This window comes from Toxotes jaculatrix, chromosome 18 (genome assembly GCF_017976425.1).
Source record: "Toxotes jaculatrix isolate fToxJac2 chromosome 18, fToxJac2.pri, whole genome shotgun sequence".
Lineage (NCBI taxonomy): Eukaryota > Metazoa > Chordata > Actinopteri > Toxotidae > Toxotes > Toxotes jaculatrix.
In genome coordinates, this window is record NC_054411.1 from 13,223,062 (window position 1) to 13,237,532 (window position 14,471).

The 14,471-nt window shown below is 38.1% G+C and overlaps 1 protein-coding gene and 1 gene segment (V, D, J or C); both read right to left on the bottom strand.

Annotated features, from left to right (window-relative positions):
- The window catches only part of LOC121197996 (immunoglobulin mu heavy chain-like), a 180,519-nt gene that overhangs the window by 146,150 nt on the left and 19,898 nt on the right, over positions 1 to 14,471 (bottom strand). The window lies entirely within an intron of this gene.
- On the bottom strand, positions 6,096 to 10,084 carry LOC121197984. The segment is given in 2 exon segments: positions 6,096 to 6,638; positions 10,025 to 10,084. Coding segments are annotated over 2 exon segments (372 nt in total).

Sequence of the window (14,471 nt, forward strand, 5' to 3'; positions counted from 1 at the left end):
CTGAGTTTGCATAGAATTAAACATGTGAAGCATCAATTTTGTTCTAACGAGCCAGTAGAAGAGTGTTGTGTTATTTTATCTACAGAGGGAGAACGTGCTTGGGAATCACGTCTGCCTTACATATAACAATTTATAACCAGTAATCAGTACACCAGCCATGGAAACTAAAACACTGGGGATTTTTCTTTCCATAAGCCGTGTTTGTCAGCATGTCTTTTTAGTAATTGTTAAAATCCAAAATAATATGTGCTGGTTTCTTGACAGAATTGGTTTAGTCCTACTTCAGATATATTTACGCTACTTCAAACATGTTTGAACAACATATTTTTTAATATCTCAATTTATTAATTCATCTATTTCTTTTATAACATTAATTTTACTGCAAGCACAAGTAATGACAGTGGTCAGGATCATGTAAATAGCTGACAATATTATGTTTTCTTTGGCAGGTTTAACAACAGACATACAGAGAAACTTCAATCCTCTGAGGGAAACAGCTGCACAGGAACTGAAACAGGTGACACTATGCAAAAAAAACTGCCTCAAATGAAAATCCTAGTTCATGCATTTACAACTTACTTTTTTTCAGAAATAAAAATTAGTCATACTAAAATATCATGCAATGTATTTCATAGTTCTTTTCTTCCTTTTTTAGCGTAGAAACATTATGACAACATCCAGTGCACAAGACCAGCAGAGAGTTGAGTTTTAGCTCAGTCCAGGGTTCATGTGTTAGTCAGTTTGCATGAATGAGAACACCAGGTCTGTTTCATTTTAGTATCAGAGGAGAGAGAAACTGTCCTCCAGTGATTTTATAACAGAAGCTACAACATTATTTCTTACCTACCTCTCATGACTCACTTTAGGTTCCACATAACTACAAACATTGCTGTTTCTTTATTTGTAGAAGTGTGTATTATCTTCAGAAGTTTGTAGAATTGGGCAACAAGATTGTGGTGCTGTCTTTGGTTATTTTATGAAGAAAGTATATATGTAAAACTGCATCATGTGCTGGTTCTATCTGCTCAAAAGATGAGAACTGTAGGATTTAGTACAGCCGCTCATATCACTGTGGCTCTCGAGCACAATAATAAACAGCAGAATCTTCAGTCTTCAGACTGTTCATCTGCAGATACACCTGCTGTCTGCTGTCGTCTCTGGAGATGGTAAACCGGCCTTGGACTGACTGAGAGTAGTATTTGTAGCTGCCACCATCACTGATAGAAGAAATCCACTCCAGTGCTTTCCCAGGAGCCTGTCTGATCCAGGCCATCCAAGAGCTGCTGAATGTGAATCCAGAGCCTGTACAGGTCAGTCTGTGAGATTCTCCAGGTCTTTTAACCACTGGTTCAGATTCAGTCAGAGTCTGACCATCAACACCTGTCAAACCAAAAAATAAATGCATGTCATACATTTGTAGCACAAATGAAAACTACAAACCAAGATCAATGAAAAAAATCACCTGTGCAGAGTTAAAAGCAGCAGCCCTGTCCTATAGTCCGTCATGTTAAACTGTGTCCACTGTCCTCTGTCATCCTCTCTGCAGTCAGATAAGTAGAGGTGGAAGACATCTGAGTTTCACACTGAATTAAACAGTATATCTCATTTAGTGTTTGTGAAACTGGAGAATTAATGTATACTGCAGCTTATCTGTATCTCCATTTATTTGAACATGACAGTGTAGTTATCAGCTGAAATAATTTTGTCGTTGATGCTCAAACGATAAACATTGTTAAAATATACTTTTGGAAAATGCCTCCAAAGTTTTATTTATATTCCTTTAACTTCTTCATTACAATAGACTGTTTCTGTCTTTAACAGTGAACTGGTCTGAAATCATTAGTGGTCTGAGGGCTCCTCCTCTGGTGGCTTCATGTTACAAGTGTTCAGGCACTGAGGGGTTTTTGTTCAGCTCTACTGATGCTTTGTGTTACTGTGGGTCTCTGGCACAGTAATACACAGCAGTGTCTTCAGGCTGCACATTCTGTCCATTTAGAGTCGCTCTGTTGCTGGCAGAGTCTAAGTCGATACTGAACTTGTTCTTTAGTGAATCTTTGTAGTATGTGCTCCCTCCATCACGTCTGCTTCCAATCCACTCCAGTCCTTTCCCTGCAGGTTGTCTGATCCAGCCTGTGTAGTAGCTGCTAACAGAATAAGAGACCTGACAGGTGATGGTCAGACGTTGACCTGGCTGCACAGTCACAGAGGCTGGCTGTGTCAACTGTTCACACTTCACACCTGTGAAAAGAAGAAAATGTTTTGTGATAAATTATACAGTTAATCTGCAAAAGAAGAAATGATTACTGTGACAATGACAAATCTAGAGAAACTCACTGTATCCAGCTGCCAACAGCAGCAGCAGAGCTACAGAAAACATGGTTTGTGGTGAAGCTGAAGAGACGTGAGCTTCTTTAACCTCCACAGTCTCATGTCAAGTCTTTATAACTGCGTCACAAGGAAGAGTTTGCATAGAGACCTGACAGATGCTGGTCACATGGATGTGGCCCAGTTTTATATTAAATAAGGGAATCTATCATTGGTCTTATTATTGTTGCCTAATTTACATCAGTTTTTACCAGTGTCATTTTTAAATGTTGTTGCACGCTTTGATTCCAGATTATAAATCAATCACGAAAACAAAACATACTTGAGAATTACATTTCAATAGTTTAATGACGTCATCTCATAACTCAATCAATGTCTTGCATTTACTGAAACATCTCAATCGGTTAAAATAATTCAACTGTTTTTTTAATATGTATATACAATTTCATTCATATCTAAATGTTAAACAGAAATGTGAGCACTTTGTAAGTTTTGTTTGGGGTTAAATTTCAAAAAGAGTGCTAGTGGACGATTGGGATGTTTCTTTCTTTCCTAATTTAAAACAGACAAAATGGAATGATCTAACTAGATGAACCATTTTCATATGGAGCATGTCTGTTTCAGTTCCACACTGAGCTTTAAAAGCTAAATCCAGAAATATATTCTGACCTTCAGTGCATACAAGTATCATTGTTTGTTTAACTGGGGTCAGTGGAGGAGTCTGTTCACTTTTAATATACCTGCAGAGCAAAAACATGCCAGGAAATTTCCTTGTTTTGTTTCTACAACTTAAATAATATTTCAGGCTGTGAGGCGTGGAGGGGCTTTTTGTTGTTTTCTTTTTTCTTTTTTTGGTTGCAATCTTAGTCTATTTTCATTTTTAGGGCCAAATAGAATAAAAAAAAAAAACGTATAATTAAAATCACTGTTTCTTCTCGTCTATGGACAGACGTTACCCTTTGTTCATTTTCACATACAGGAAACTTCAAACTGACTTTTATCTCATAAAACTCTCCATGTTGTCTCTAGATGTTTCTGGATGTTTCTGTGTAGTTTAAACACGACAACACAAACACAAAATCAACCCACTTAAATTGCTTTTAATATTTATACTTTTCTCATAAATGAATAAAGTCAATTCAAGGTGTTTTTCCATGTGTGTTTTGTGTGCCCAGTGGTGGTCGTAAAAAAAGGAAGTAGTTTTTGTATGACTCTCCTATTACTGTCTCTCACTGTGTCTCTGGCACAGTAATACACTGCTGTGTCCTCAGTCTTCAGACTGTTCATCTGTAGATACAGCTTACTGCTGGAGTCATCTCTGGAGATGGTGAATCTACCCTGGACTGACTGGGAGTAACTGATAGGAGAATTATAAGTGCCTAGATAAGCGATCCACTCCAGTCCTTTCCCAGGAGCCTGTCTGACCCAAGCCATATAGTAGCTGCTGAATGTGAATCCAGATGTTGTACAGGTCAGTCTGTGAGATTCTCCAGGTCTTTTAACCACTGGTTCAGATTCTGTCAGACTCTGACCATCAACACCTGTCAAGACACAAAACAAATCACGTCATGTGTCACATTTGTAGCACAAATGAAAATATGTTAGATCAGCATCAGTGAAATTCTTCACCTGCCCAGCAGAGAGTTAAAAGCAGCAGTCCTGTCCTATAGTCCATCATGTCAAACTGTGTGTCCACTGTCCTCTGTCATCCTCTTTGCAGTCATATAAGTAGAGGTGGAAGACATCTGAGTTTGCATTGACTCCTCCTCACAGTTTTGAACTGGATTTAACTTGGCTCTCAGTTACTGTTTGGTGAAACTGGTGAATAAATGTTTATTATTAATAGGTTGACAAACACATTATGTAAATTTAATTTGGTTTCTCCTCATCACTAAACTAATAGTCTGCATCAAATGGGCAATAATTCATCATGCTCCTGAAGGTACTTTCTCAAATTATATTCAACTGTTTGAAAAAATGAAAAAGAACTAAATGGTACCTTGTGTAACATAAGATTAACTGTAAGATTTTTTTCCTGATTTTTTTTCATCTTCTCTGAAGTCAAATTAGAACACATGGAAGACGTGTTTTTCATTGACTTGTCCTCACGGACAATATAGATATATATATTTTTTCCCATGTCAGTTAATGGATATTTTCATATGCGTGAATAGCATAATATAAATATTCTATATTATAATACATTCTGCTGTGTCCTATCGTCTGCTTTACAAAATATAATGAAAGATTGTTTCTTTATCTTCATCTTTAACAGTGAACTGGTCTGAAATCATTAGTGGTCTGAGGGCTCCTCCTCTGGTGGCTCCATGTTACAACTGTTCAGTCACTGAGGGGTTTTTGTTCAGCTCTACTGATGCTTTGTGTTACTGTGTGTGTCTGGCACAGTAATACACAGCAGTGTCTTCAGGCTGCACATTCTGTCCATTTAGAGTCGCTGTGTTTCTGGAAGAGTCTAAGTTGATACTGAACTTGTTCTTTAGTGAATCTTTGTAGTATGCTGTGTATCCAACACGTTCACTACCAATCCACTCCATTTCTTTCCCTGCAGGTTGTCTGATCCAAGCTGTGTGGTAGCTGCTAACAGAATAAGAGACCTGACAGGCGATGGTCAGACGTTGACCTGGCTGCACAGTCACAGAGGCTGGCTGTGTCAACTGCTGACACTTCACACCTGTTAAAAGAAGAAAACAAATTATCCAGTGATTTTTCAGAGAAAAAAATGTTGACTCTGAAAAATTCAGAGAGACTCACAGGATCCAGCTGCCAACAGCAGCAGCAGAGCTACAGAAAACATGGTTTGTGGTGAATCTGACGTGCTGTGAACTCCACTGACAGTCTGATCTGAAGTTTTTATAGCTGAGTAACAAGGAAGGTCACTGAGTTTGCATAGAATTAAACATATGAAGCATCAGTGTTGGTGTAATTGGAGCCAATAAAAGAATCAGTATTCAGTGTTATTCTATCTGCAGAGTAAAAACATTTCATCAGGAATGTTAACTTACTGAAAACTATGTTTTTACTGTTTTTAATACAGAGAAATTAGTCTGTTCAGTGTTATGAGGGTCTGCAAGCCTGGAAAAACAAAAACAAAATAAGACATTTTGACTTCATTTCACACTAAACACTTGTGGTTTGTCTCTACATTTACAATAATGAAACGAGCTGAAATACATGTCTTTTATTAAAAAATTAAAATATTATCCTGTCAAACAAATTTTCATCAAATTTTGTTTCAACAAGGTCATTTTCCTTGCATTCATTCAAACATAAAAACATTTTCATTCATGTCTTTATTAATTTTATTACTTGCTTACATATTTGATGCAAAGAAGTATTGACAACAGCAATGATCATGTCTTTGACAGGATCATGGCTGTTATCAATACTTCAGAAAAATTAAGTTTGCAGCTGAAGGATGTTGAGTTTGCATAAAAAGACAGTTTCATGTCTCTGCAGGTGGATGAAGCCTCAAACAGATAAAATCTTTTCCTCCAGATGGAAAAGTGAAGTGAAACCTGTGTGACAATGTGCAAAAAACTACAAGAAACCATGGTAAGTCATGCATTCATGTACTAATCAACAAGTTACAAATCTTTTTTTTTTCTGTTTTGTTTTTAGTCTATTTTTTTGCATATTATTAGCAGTAGATTCATTTCAGCAGACATGTTGTTTGACATGAGCTATTTTTGACCATTTCACAAAGAAGTAATCTGTATTCTGCTTTTCTAATGTTTAGTAATAATTTTTTTCAGGAATTTCTTGAATGCAGGGACAAAGAGTGATTTATTTTTATTTGAAAATTGTGTACATATTACATAAATTATTATGTAATAAATTACATAGAATAAAACAATTAAAAATTAAAAGAAATATCTGAAATATACTATGAATATTACAAAAACATTCTTAATGCTTGGGCTCGACCAGCCTGAAAGGATTGTAGGATTTTGTACAGCTGCGCAACCAGCTTCAGTCACTGTGTGGATCTCGAGCACAATAATAAACAGCAGAATCTTCAGTCTTCAGACTGTTCATCTGCAGATACAGCTGCTGTCTGCTGTTGTCTCTGGAGATGGTAAACCGGCCTCGGACTGACTGAGAGTAGTGTGTGCTGCTACCAGCACTACTATAAATCCAGGCAACCCACTCCAGTCCTTTTCCAGGAGCCTGTCTGACCCAGGCCATGTGGTAGCTGCTGAATGTGAATCCAGAGGCTGTACAGGTCAGTCTGTGAGATTCTCCAGGTCTTTTAACCACTGGTTCAGATTCAGTCAGAGTCTGACCATCAACACCTGTCAAGGGAATAAAAAACAAAGTGAAAGAAGCTGGTGATACAAATAAATTCTATGTAAAATTCTATAAAATTATGATTTGTGACAATCTTCACCTGCCCAGCAGAGAGTTAAAAGCAGCAGTCCTGTCCTATAGTCCATCATGTTAAACTGTGTGTCCACTGTCCTCTGTCATCCTCTTTGCAGTCAGATAAGTAGAGATGAAAGACATTTGAGTTTTGCATTGACTCCTCCTCACAGGGCGTTCACAACTATCTTTTGCTTATCATTCAGGTTTTGTTTGGTGAAAACAGAATGAGGATGTTCATTTTTCATTCTCCATGTGAAAGTCATCACTGTAACTGCTATTTCCACTTGACAAACAAAGCTTGTATCTGGTCATCTTTCTCCTTCTCTGTTGCTGAAGCTCTAATCCACACCTTCACAGATCACATCCAGACTCAGCTACAGCAATACTATTTTATATGGCACACATTCCACAGTCCTAAACCAACGTCAGTATATCCAGGACTCTGAGGCTCGCCTACTGTGGTGACCACCTCTCCCTTGCTCAACAGATACAAATGAAATTCCTTTACTCACAAAGCCCTCCATGACCAGGCCCACATCCCGTAAATTATATTGTAAGATTATAAACACTGCACAAATGGTTGGTGTTTATAGATGCGTCAGAAATAAAAGAAACATTCAAATCAAATATAGTATGAAACACTAAAACACTGAGACAGAAAATATTTTTTTGGAAAATGCCTCTATATTATGATACATCTTGTTGTGTTCTATCAACTTCTACATTGCTAAATATGTTGAAAGACTGTTTCTGCCTTTAACCCTGAACTGGTCTGAAAACAGTGGTCTGAGGGCTCTTCCTCTGGTGGCTTCACGTTACAAGTGTTCTGACAATGAGGGGTTTCACAGGGAGGAGAGGAAAAGTTTTGTCTTGAATCTCACTCCTTGTGTTGTTAAATATGTTTTAAATTGAGTTACTTAGTTATCAACTTTACCACTACATTAATTCAAGCACCATTTACACCACTTGTTTTCAGTTGCTGCATATGATTAAACAAACCATTTACAAATTCCCTACCATTGCTGTGTTCGACACTTATGCACATATAAGAAATATGTGCACAAGTGTCTAACACAGTCTTTGTCTGCCCTCTAGAATTTTAAGAGTTTCAGTAGCTTGTCAATAAACTTTTATTTATTTATTTATTCATTTATTTTATTTATTTATTTATTTATTTAATTTATTTATTTATTTGTTGTTTGTTATTTGTTTGGGTATTTAAAGTGTTGTTTTTCACTTTCATATGTAAAATTGTTATTATTAATATTAATTTAGAATTATAATTTTACTAATATTATTAGTAATATTAAAACATGACGTGGGATGACAGTAACAATTTAAAGATAAGGTCTAAATATGTAGGTAATATTGTCTATTGCTGGTTGGGAAAAAAACAAACAAACAAACAAACAGGTGTCATTGTGTGAGGGTTTTTGAACAGCTGCTCCACTGATTTCATTCACTGTGTGTCGAGCACAGAAGTAAACAGCAGAATCTTCCTGTGTCAAACTACTGATCTGGAGATACTGAGTGCTGCTGGACACATCTTGAGTAAAACTGAAACGGCTTTGAAAGGAGCTGGCGTAGGTTGGAGTGTTTGTATTTGTGTTTATCCACCCCATCCACTCCAGAGCTTTCCCTGGCTTCTGTCGTATCCAGTGCATACTATAGCTTGTCATGGTATAACCAGATGTGGCACATGAAATCTTCACTGTCTGTCCTGGTCTTCTCACCTCAGAGGGAGTCTGGTCCAGTCTGATCTCACTCCAAACCCCTGTAAGTAATGAAAGGGTGATTATTGTCTATCAGAATTGAAAAATGTTGAACGTTTTAAAAACCTATTATTTACTTTGTAACTTCAAATTCAGACTGATTTTCTTACCATGAATAGTAACTACAAATAATAAACTCCAGACAATCATGTTTTCCATTAAAGACTCCAATTCAGTGATTTCTGATCAAAGTCTCCAAAAATGTACAGAACAGTTTCAGCTGCTCTGCCTCCAATGATTTGGCAGCTATTGATGGTGTGTTTATAAAGAAGGAAGAGTTTGCATAGACCTCCCTCTGCAGGGTTAAAAAGGAAACGTGGAAGATCGATGTACTTTAGCTGTTGTTTGTCGTGCGAACAGCATTCTCATCCTCCTGGACCTCTCTACCAATATTATTCCACACTCTTTTCCACAGCCTCTGCTTCTCTAACACAACCTTCATGTCCCCCTCACCAAGTGGCTCTAATCTTATTATGTGATAATATTTCATTTTATATACGATGATACATTTTTTAGTTTTGTTTTGGTTTGAAGAAAATGAAGACAATCCGACATATTCAGTTTATTCAATCTGTCCCACCTCTGCTGATGAGGCCACAAATAGTAAGAAAGATAAAGCAAAAAAATCAGACAAATGAGGTAAATAAATCAGCATTTATTTATGCCATGATTCACTTGAAGTACTTTGTTTATCGATCTTGTTTGTGCAGAGTAAAAACACTGAAATAAACTGCTTCATGTTGGGGTGTTTGAGGCCTTAAGTGAAGACTGATAACTAAGACAACAATTTATCTGAGCTGGATTGTTTGAAGTTGATAACTAAAGTGATGACACACCCTAAAAAACTGAGTGAAAGAACATGTTGACTCTTTCTTGACATTTTCCCTTTTGTTTTGCATCAAATTACTTGTAAACATGGGTTTGACACTGATGTGGTATTTGTCTAACAGTGACAGTGGATAAAAGTTGATTTTTTTTCAGTTAATTTTCTTTCACTTGACCTTGTTAAAAAAAATGTAGCCATGGTTGATGCTTCAGATGTTAATTAAAAACAGCAATGCAGGAAAAGTGATACTGAGACAACAGAACGTGCCCAGTGGTGGTGGTAAATAGAGGAAGTAGTTTTTGTATGACTCTCCTATATCTGTCTCTCACTGTGTCTCTTCGGGCACAGTAATACACTGCTGTGTCCTCTGTCTTCAGACTGTTCATCTGTAGATAGATTTTACTGCTGGAGTCAGCTCTGGAGATGGTGAATCTACCCTGGACTGACTGGGAGTAATAGATAGGAGTACTAGAAGTGCCTATATAAGCGATCCACTCCGGTCCTTTCCCAGGAGCCTGTCTCACCCAGCTCATAGCATAGCTGCTGAATGTGAATCCAGAGGCTGTACAGGTCAGTCTGTGAGATTCTCCTGAGCTTTTAACCACTGGTTCAGATTCAGTCAGAGTCTGACCATCAATACCTGTCAAGACAAGAAAGAAATGAATGAATGGACAAGTGTCACATTTGTAGCACAAATGAAAATATGTAAAATCTTCACCTGCCCAGCAGAGAGTTAAAAGCAGCAGTCCTGTCCTATAGTCCATCATGTTAAACTGTGTGTCCACTGTCCTCTGTCATCTTCTCTGCAGTCAGATAAGTAGAGGTGGAAGACATCTGAGTTTGCATTGACTCCTCCTCACAGGCAGAAAAGCGTGGAACTAAGTTGGTTTATTAAGCAAAGTCTGTACCTTGAGACGACTTTGATAAAAGTTTGTCATCTTTATGATGTCTATGTCGATTCATTTCCAATAGAATTAAATAGCTAAACTGAGTGTTAAAAAACAGCTGATGGGAATTTCATGACAAAGCTGTTTTAGAAAAGGCACATGTTGACTAAATAAAGGAAAACTTGACATCATAAAACACAACTTCATGTTAATCTTTTTTCTGTTTTTCTTTCAGTGTGTTACAAACAAGTAAAATGGACAACGTGAGGTACAGAGTAAAATGAATTATCTGAATAGTGTAATGTTCTCAAAGACTGAATAAATTATGGATTTGTCTTATATTATCATTCAAATAAAGAAATTGCTTTATATTATTTATGCATTTCCAGTGTAAATTCTACTGTATGGAAAACTGTTTCTCTCTGAACTGGTCTGAAATCATTAGTGGTCTGAGGGCTCCTCCTCTGGTGGCTTCATGTTACAAGTGTTCAGTCACTGAGGGGTTTTTGTTCAGCTCTACTGATGCTTTGTGTTACTGTGGGTCTCTGGCACAGTAATACACAGCAGTGTCTTCAGGCTGCACATTCTGTCCATTTAGAGTCACTGTGTTGCTGGAAGAGTCTGTGCTGATACTGAACTTGTTCTTTAGGGAATCTTTGTAGTATGTGGTGTATCCAGCTGCTGCACTTCCAATCCACTCCAGTCCTTTCCCTGCAGGTTGTCTGATCCAACCTGTGTAGTAGCCACTAACAGAATAAGAGACCTGACAGGTGATGGTCAGACGTTGACCTGGCTGCACAGTCACAGAGGCTGGCTGTGTCAACTGCTGACACTTCACACCTGTTAAAAGAAGAAAACAAATTATCAAGTGATTCTGCAAAGATAGAAATGTTGTCTATGACAAATGCAGAGAGACTCACAGGATCCAGCTGCCAACAGCAGCAGCAGAGCTACAGAAAACATGGTTTGTGGTGAAGCTGACGTGCTGTGAACTCCACTGACAGTCTGATCTGAAGTTTTTATAGCTGAGTGACGAGGAAGGTCACTGAGTTTGCATAGAATCAAACATATGAAGTGTTGATGTTGGTCTCACTGGAGCAAATAGAAGAGTCAGTGTTGTTATATCTGCAGTAAAAACATGCCGGGGATTCACCTCCGCTTTCATTATAACATTTTATTTAAATAAACACATGTTGTATTGTGTTGCCATGATTTTGCCAGTACAATGAAAAATCCAGTGTGTTGTAGGGTTGCATAGAAATACAGTTTCAGTGCTTGTAGATGTTTAAAGGTTTTTAGGGTTTGATTGACTTATTTCAGCACAAAGTGTATATTTTTGAAATAGTGTAAAACGATTTCAACATTTTTCCGTGTGTTTCATGGACTGACTGGGAGTAATGGATAGGAGAACTAGAAGGACCTATATAAGCGATCCACTCCAGTCCTCTTCCAGGAGCCTGTCTCACCCAGTTCATAGCGTAGTCTCTGAATGTGAATCCAGAGCCTGTACAGGTCAGTCTGTGAGATTCTCCAGGTCTTTTAACCACTGGTTCAGATTCAGTCAGAGTCTGACCATCAACACCTGTCAAACCAAAAAACAAATGCATGTCATGTTTCACATTTGTAGCACAAATGAAAATGTCAGATCAGCATCAGTGAAACTCTTCACCTGCCCAGCAGAGAGCTAAAAGCAGCAGTCCTGTCCTAGGAGGACTCCTCCTCACAGTTTTGACCTGGATTTAACTTGGCTCCCAGTTACTGTTTGGTGAAACTGGACAAAAAACAGGTTAACAAACACATTATGTAAATCTGAGTTGGTTATTCTTCATCATTAAACACAGATGCCATAAGCTCTTGTTCTTCAGTCAATAAAAATCAAATGTCCAGGGAGACATAAAAACTCTCTTACCTTGTGTAAAACTAAGATTCTTTTCATCTTCTCTGCAGTCAAATTACAGGAAGTGGAAGACAAACAGGTTTTGCACTGACTCGTTCTCACAGAAAGGACAGAGCTGGCTTATTGTTTGTTGGACATAAAAAACAATAACTGATAGAAATGATGAAGGTTAAATTGATTAAGTGGTTGTTAAATTTATGAAATTGATTAAGTGTATTCATATACATGAACAACATAAATGTTCTATATTATGATACATCCTGCTGTGTCCTATCAACTTCTGCATTGCTAAATATGTTGGGAGACTGTTTCACTCTGTGAACTGGTCTGAAATCATTAGTGGTCTGAGGGCTCCTCCTCTGGTGGCTTCATGTTACAAGTGTTCAGGCTCTGAGGGGTTTTTGTTCAGATCTACTGATGCTTTGTGTTACTGTGGGTCACTGGCACAGTAATACACAGCAGTGTCTTCAGGCTGCACATTCTGTCCATTTAGAGTCGCTGTGTTGCTGGAAGAGTCTGTGTCAATACTGAACTTGTTCTTTAGTGAATCTTTGTAGTATGTGGGATATCCAGCTGCAGCATGTCCAATCCACTCCAGTCCTTTCCCTGCAGGTTGTCTGATCCAAGCTGTGTAGTAGCTGTCAACAGAATAAGAGACCTGACAGGTGATGGTCAGACGTTGACCTGGCTGCACAGTCACAGGGGTGTGTAAGAGTTTCTATTGTTTTGACTTTCAAAGGAGGAGGATTAAGTCTTTAGCTCAGCCTGGGGTTCTAGGGTCAGTCATTTCAGATCAGTGAGAACACCAGTTGTTATAGAATGTGATTTTATGGGGAAAACTAAGAAACAAGTGCTTGCTGATGCTGTTGTGTTGACTTTGATCTCACTAAAATTCAACTTTGGTCCTTCTTTTTTTGACAAACGCTGTTTTAGTGAGACAAAGAAGCTTTACACTAACAGAGACCTACTGATTACGTCGAATTTAGAATCCATATAATTTACAGATATAAGTATTAGTATTATAGTAGTAGTTCTTTTCAGCAGTCAGTGCTGTTTTTGACCCTTTTTTGAACAAATGATCATAATTTTGCAATTTTTCTCATATTTCTCAGGAACTTTAAAGAATTTGTCTGATGCAGGGGAATAGATTAAGTTAGTACTTACAAAAATACATGTAAAATGAAATCCAAAACAAAACACAAAAAATGACAAACTACATTAAATTTAAACACAATACAGAATAAACTTTTTTTGTACAGCTTTTCAACCAGCTTCAATCACTGGCACAATAATAAACAGCAGAATCTTCAGTCAGACTGTTCATCTGCAGATACAGCTGCTCTCTGCTGTCGTCTCTGGAGATGGTAAACCGGCCTTGGGCTGACTGAGAGTAGTAGATGCTGCTACCACCACTACTACTTATCCTGGTAACCCACTCCAGTCCTTCTCCGGGAGCCTGTCTGACCCAAGCCATCCAGTAGTCACTGAATGTGAATCCAGAGCCTGTACAGGTCAGTCTGTGAGATTCTCCAGGTCTTTTAACCACTGGTTCAGATTGTGTCAGAGTCTGACCATCAACACCTGTCAAGACAAGAAAGAAAACAGTGATTTGCCATAAGGTGGTAACTTTTTGACCTCAAATTCAACTCAACATCAGTGAAACTCTTCACCTGCCCAGCAGAGAGTTAAAAGCAGCAGTCCTGTCCTATAGTCCATCATGTTAAACTGTGTGTCCACTGTCCTCTGTCATTCCTCTCTGCAGTCAGATAAGTAGAGGTGGAAGACATCTGAGTTTTGCATTGACTCCTCCTCACAGGAAGAAGACATCTCCCTTCTTGTATTGTTAAATGTGTTTTAAATTGAGTTATCAACATTACCACTTAATTATAGCTCAGTTTGTGTAATCTGACTGATACCAGTAATACACAGCAGTGTCTTCAGGCTGCACATTCTGTCCATTTAGAGTCGCTGTGTTGCTGGAAGAGTCTAAGTCGATACTGAACTTGTTCTTTAGTGAATCTTTGTACAATGAATCTCCAGTGTGTTTGCTGCCAATCCACTCCATTTCTTTCTCTGCAGGTTGTCTGATCCAAGCTGTGTAGGAGCTGCCAACCGAATAAGAGACCTGACAGGTGATGGTCAGACGTTGACCTGGCTGCACAGTCACAGAGGCTGGCTGTGTCAACTGTTCACACTTCACATCTGTTAAAAGATGAAATTTTTTTAAACAAATTATCAAGTGATTCTGCAAAAGAAGAAATGTTGTCTATGACAAATCCAGAGAGACTCACAGGATCCAGCTGCCAACAGCAGCAGCAGAGCTACAGAAAACATGGTTTGTGGTGAAGCTGATGTGCTGTGAATTCCACTGACTGATCTGA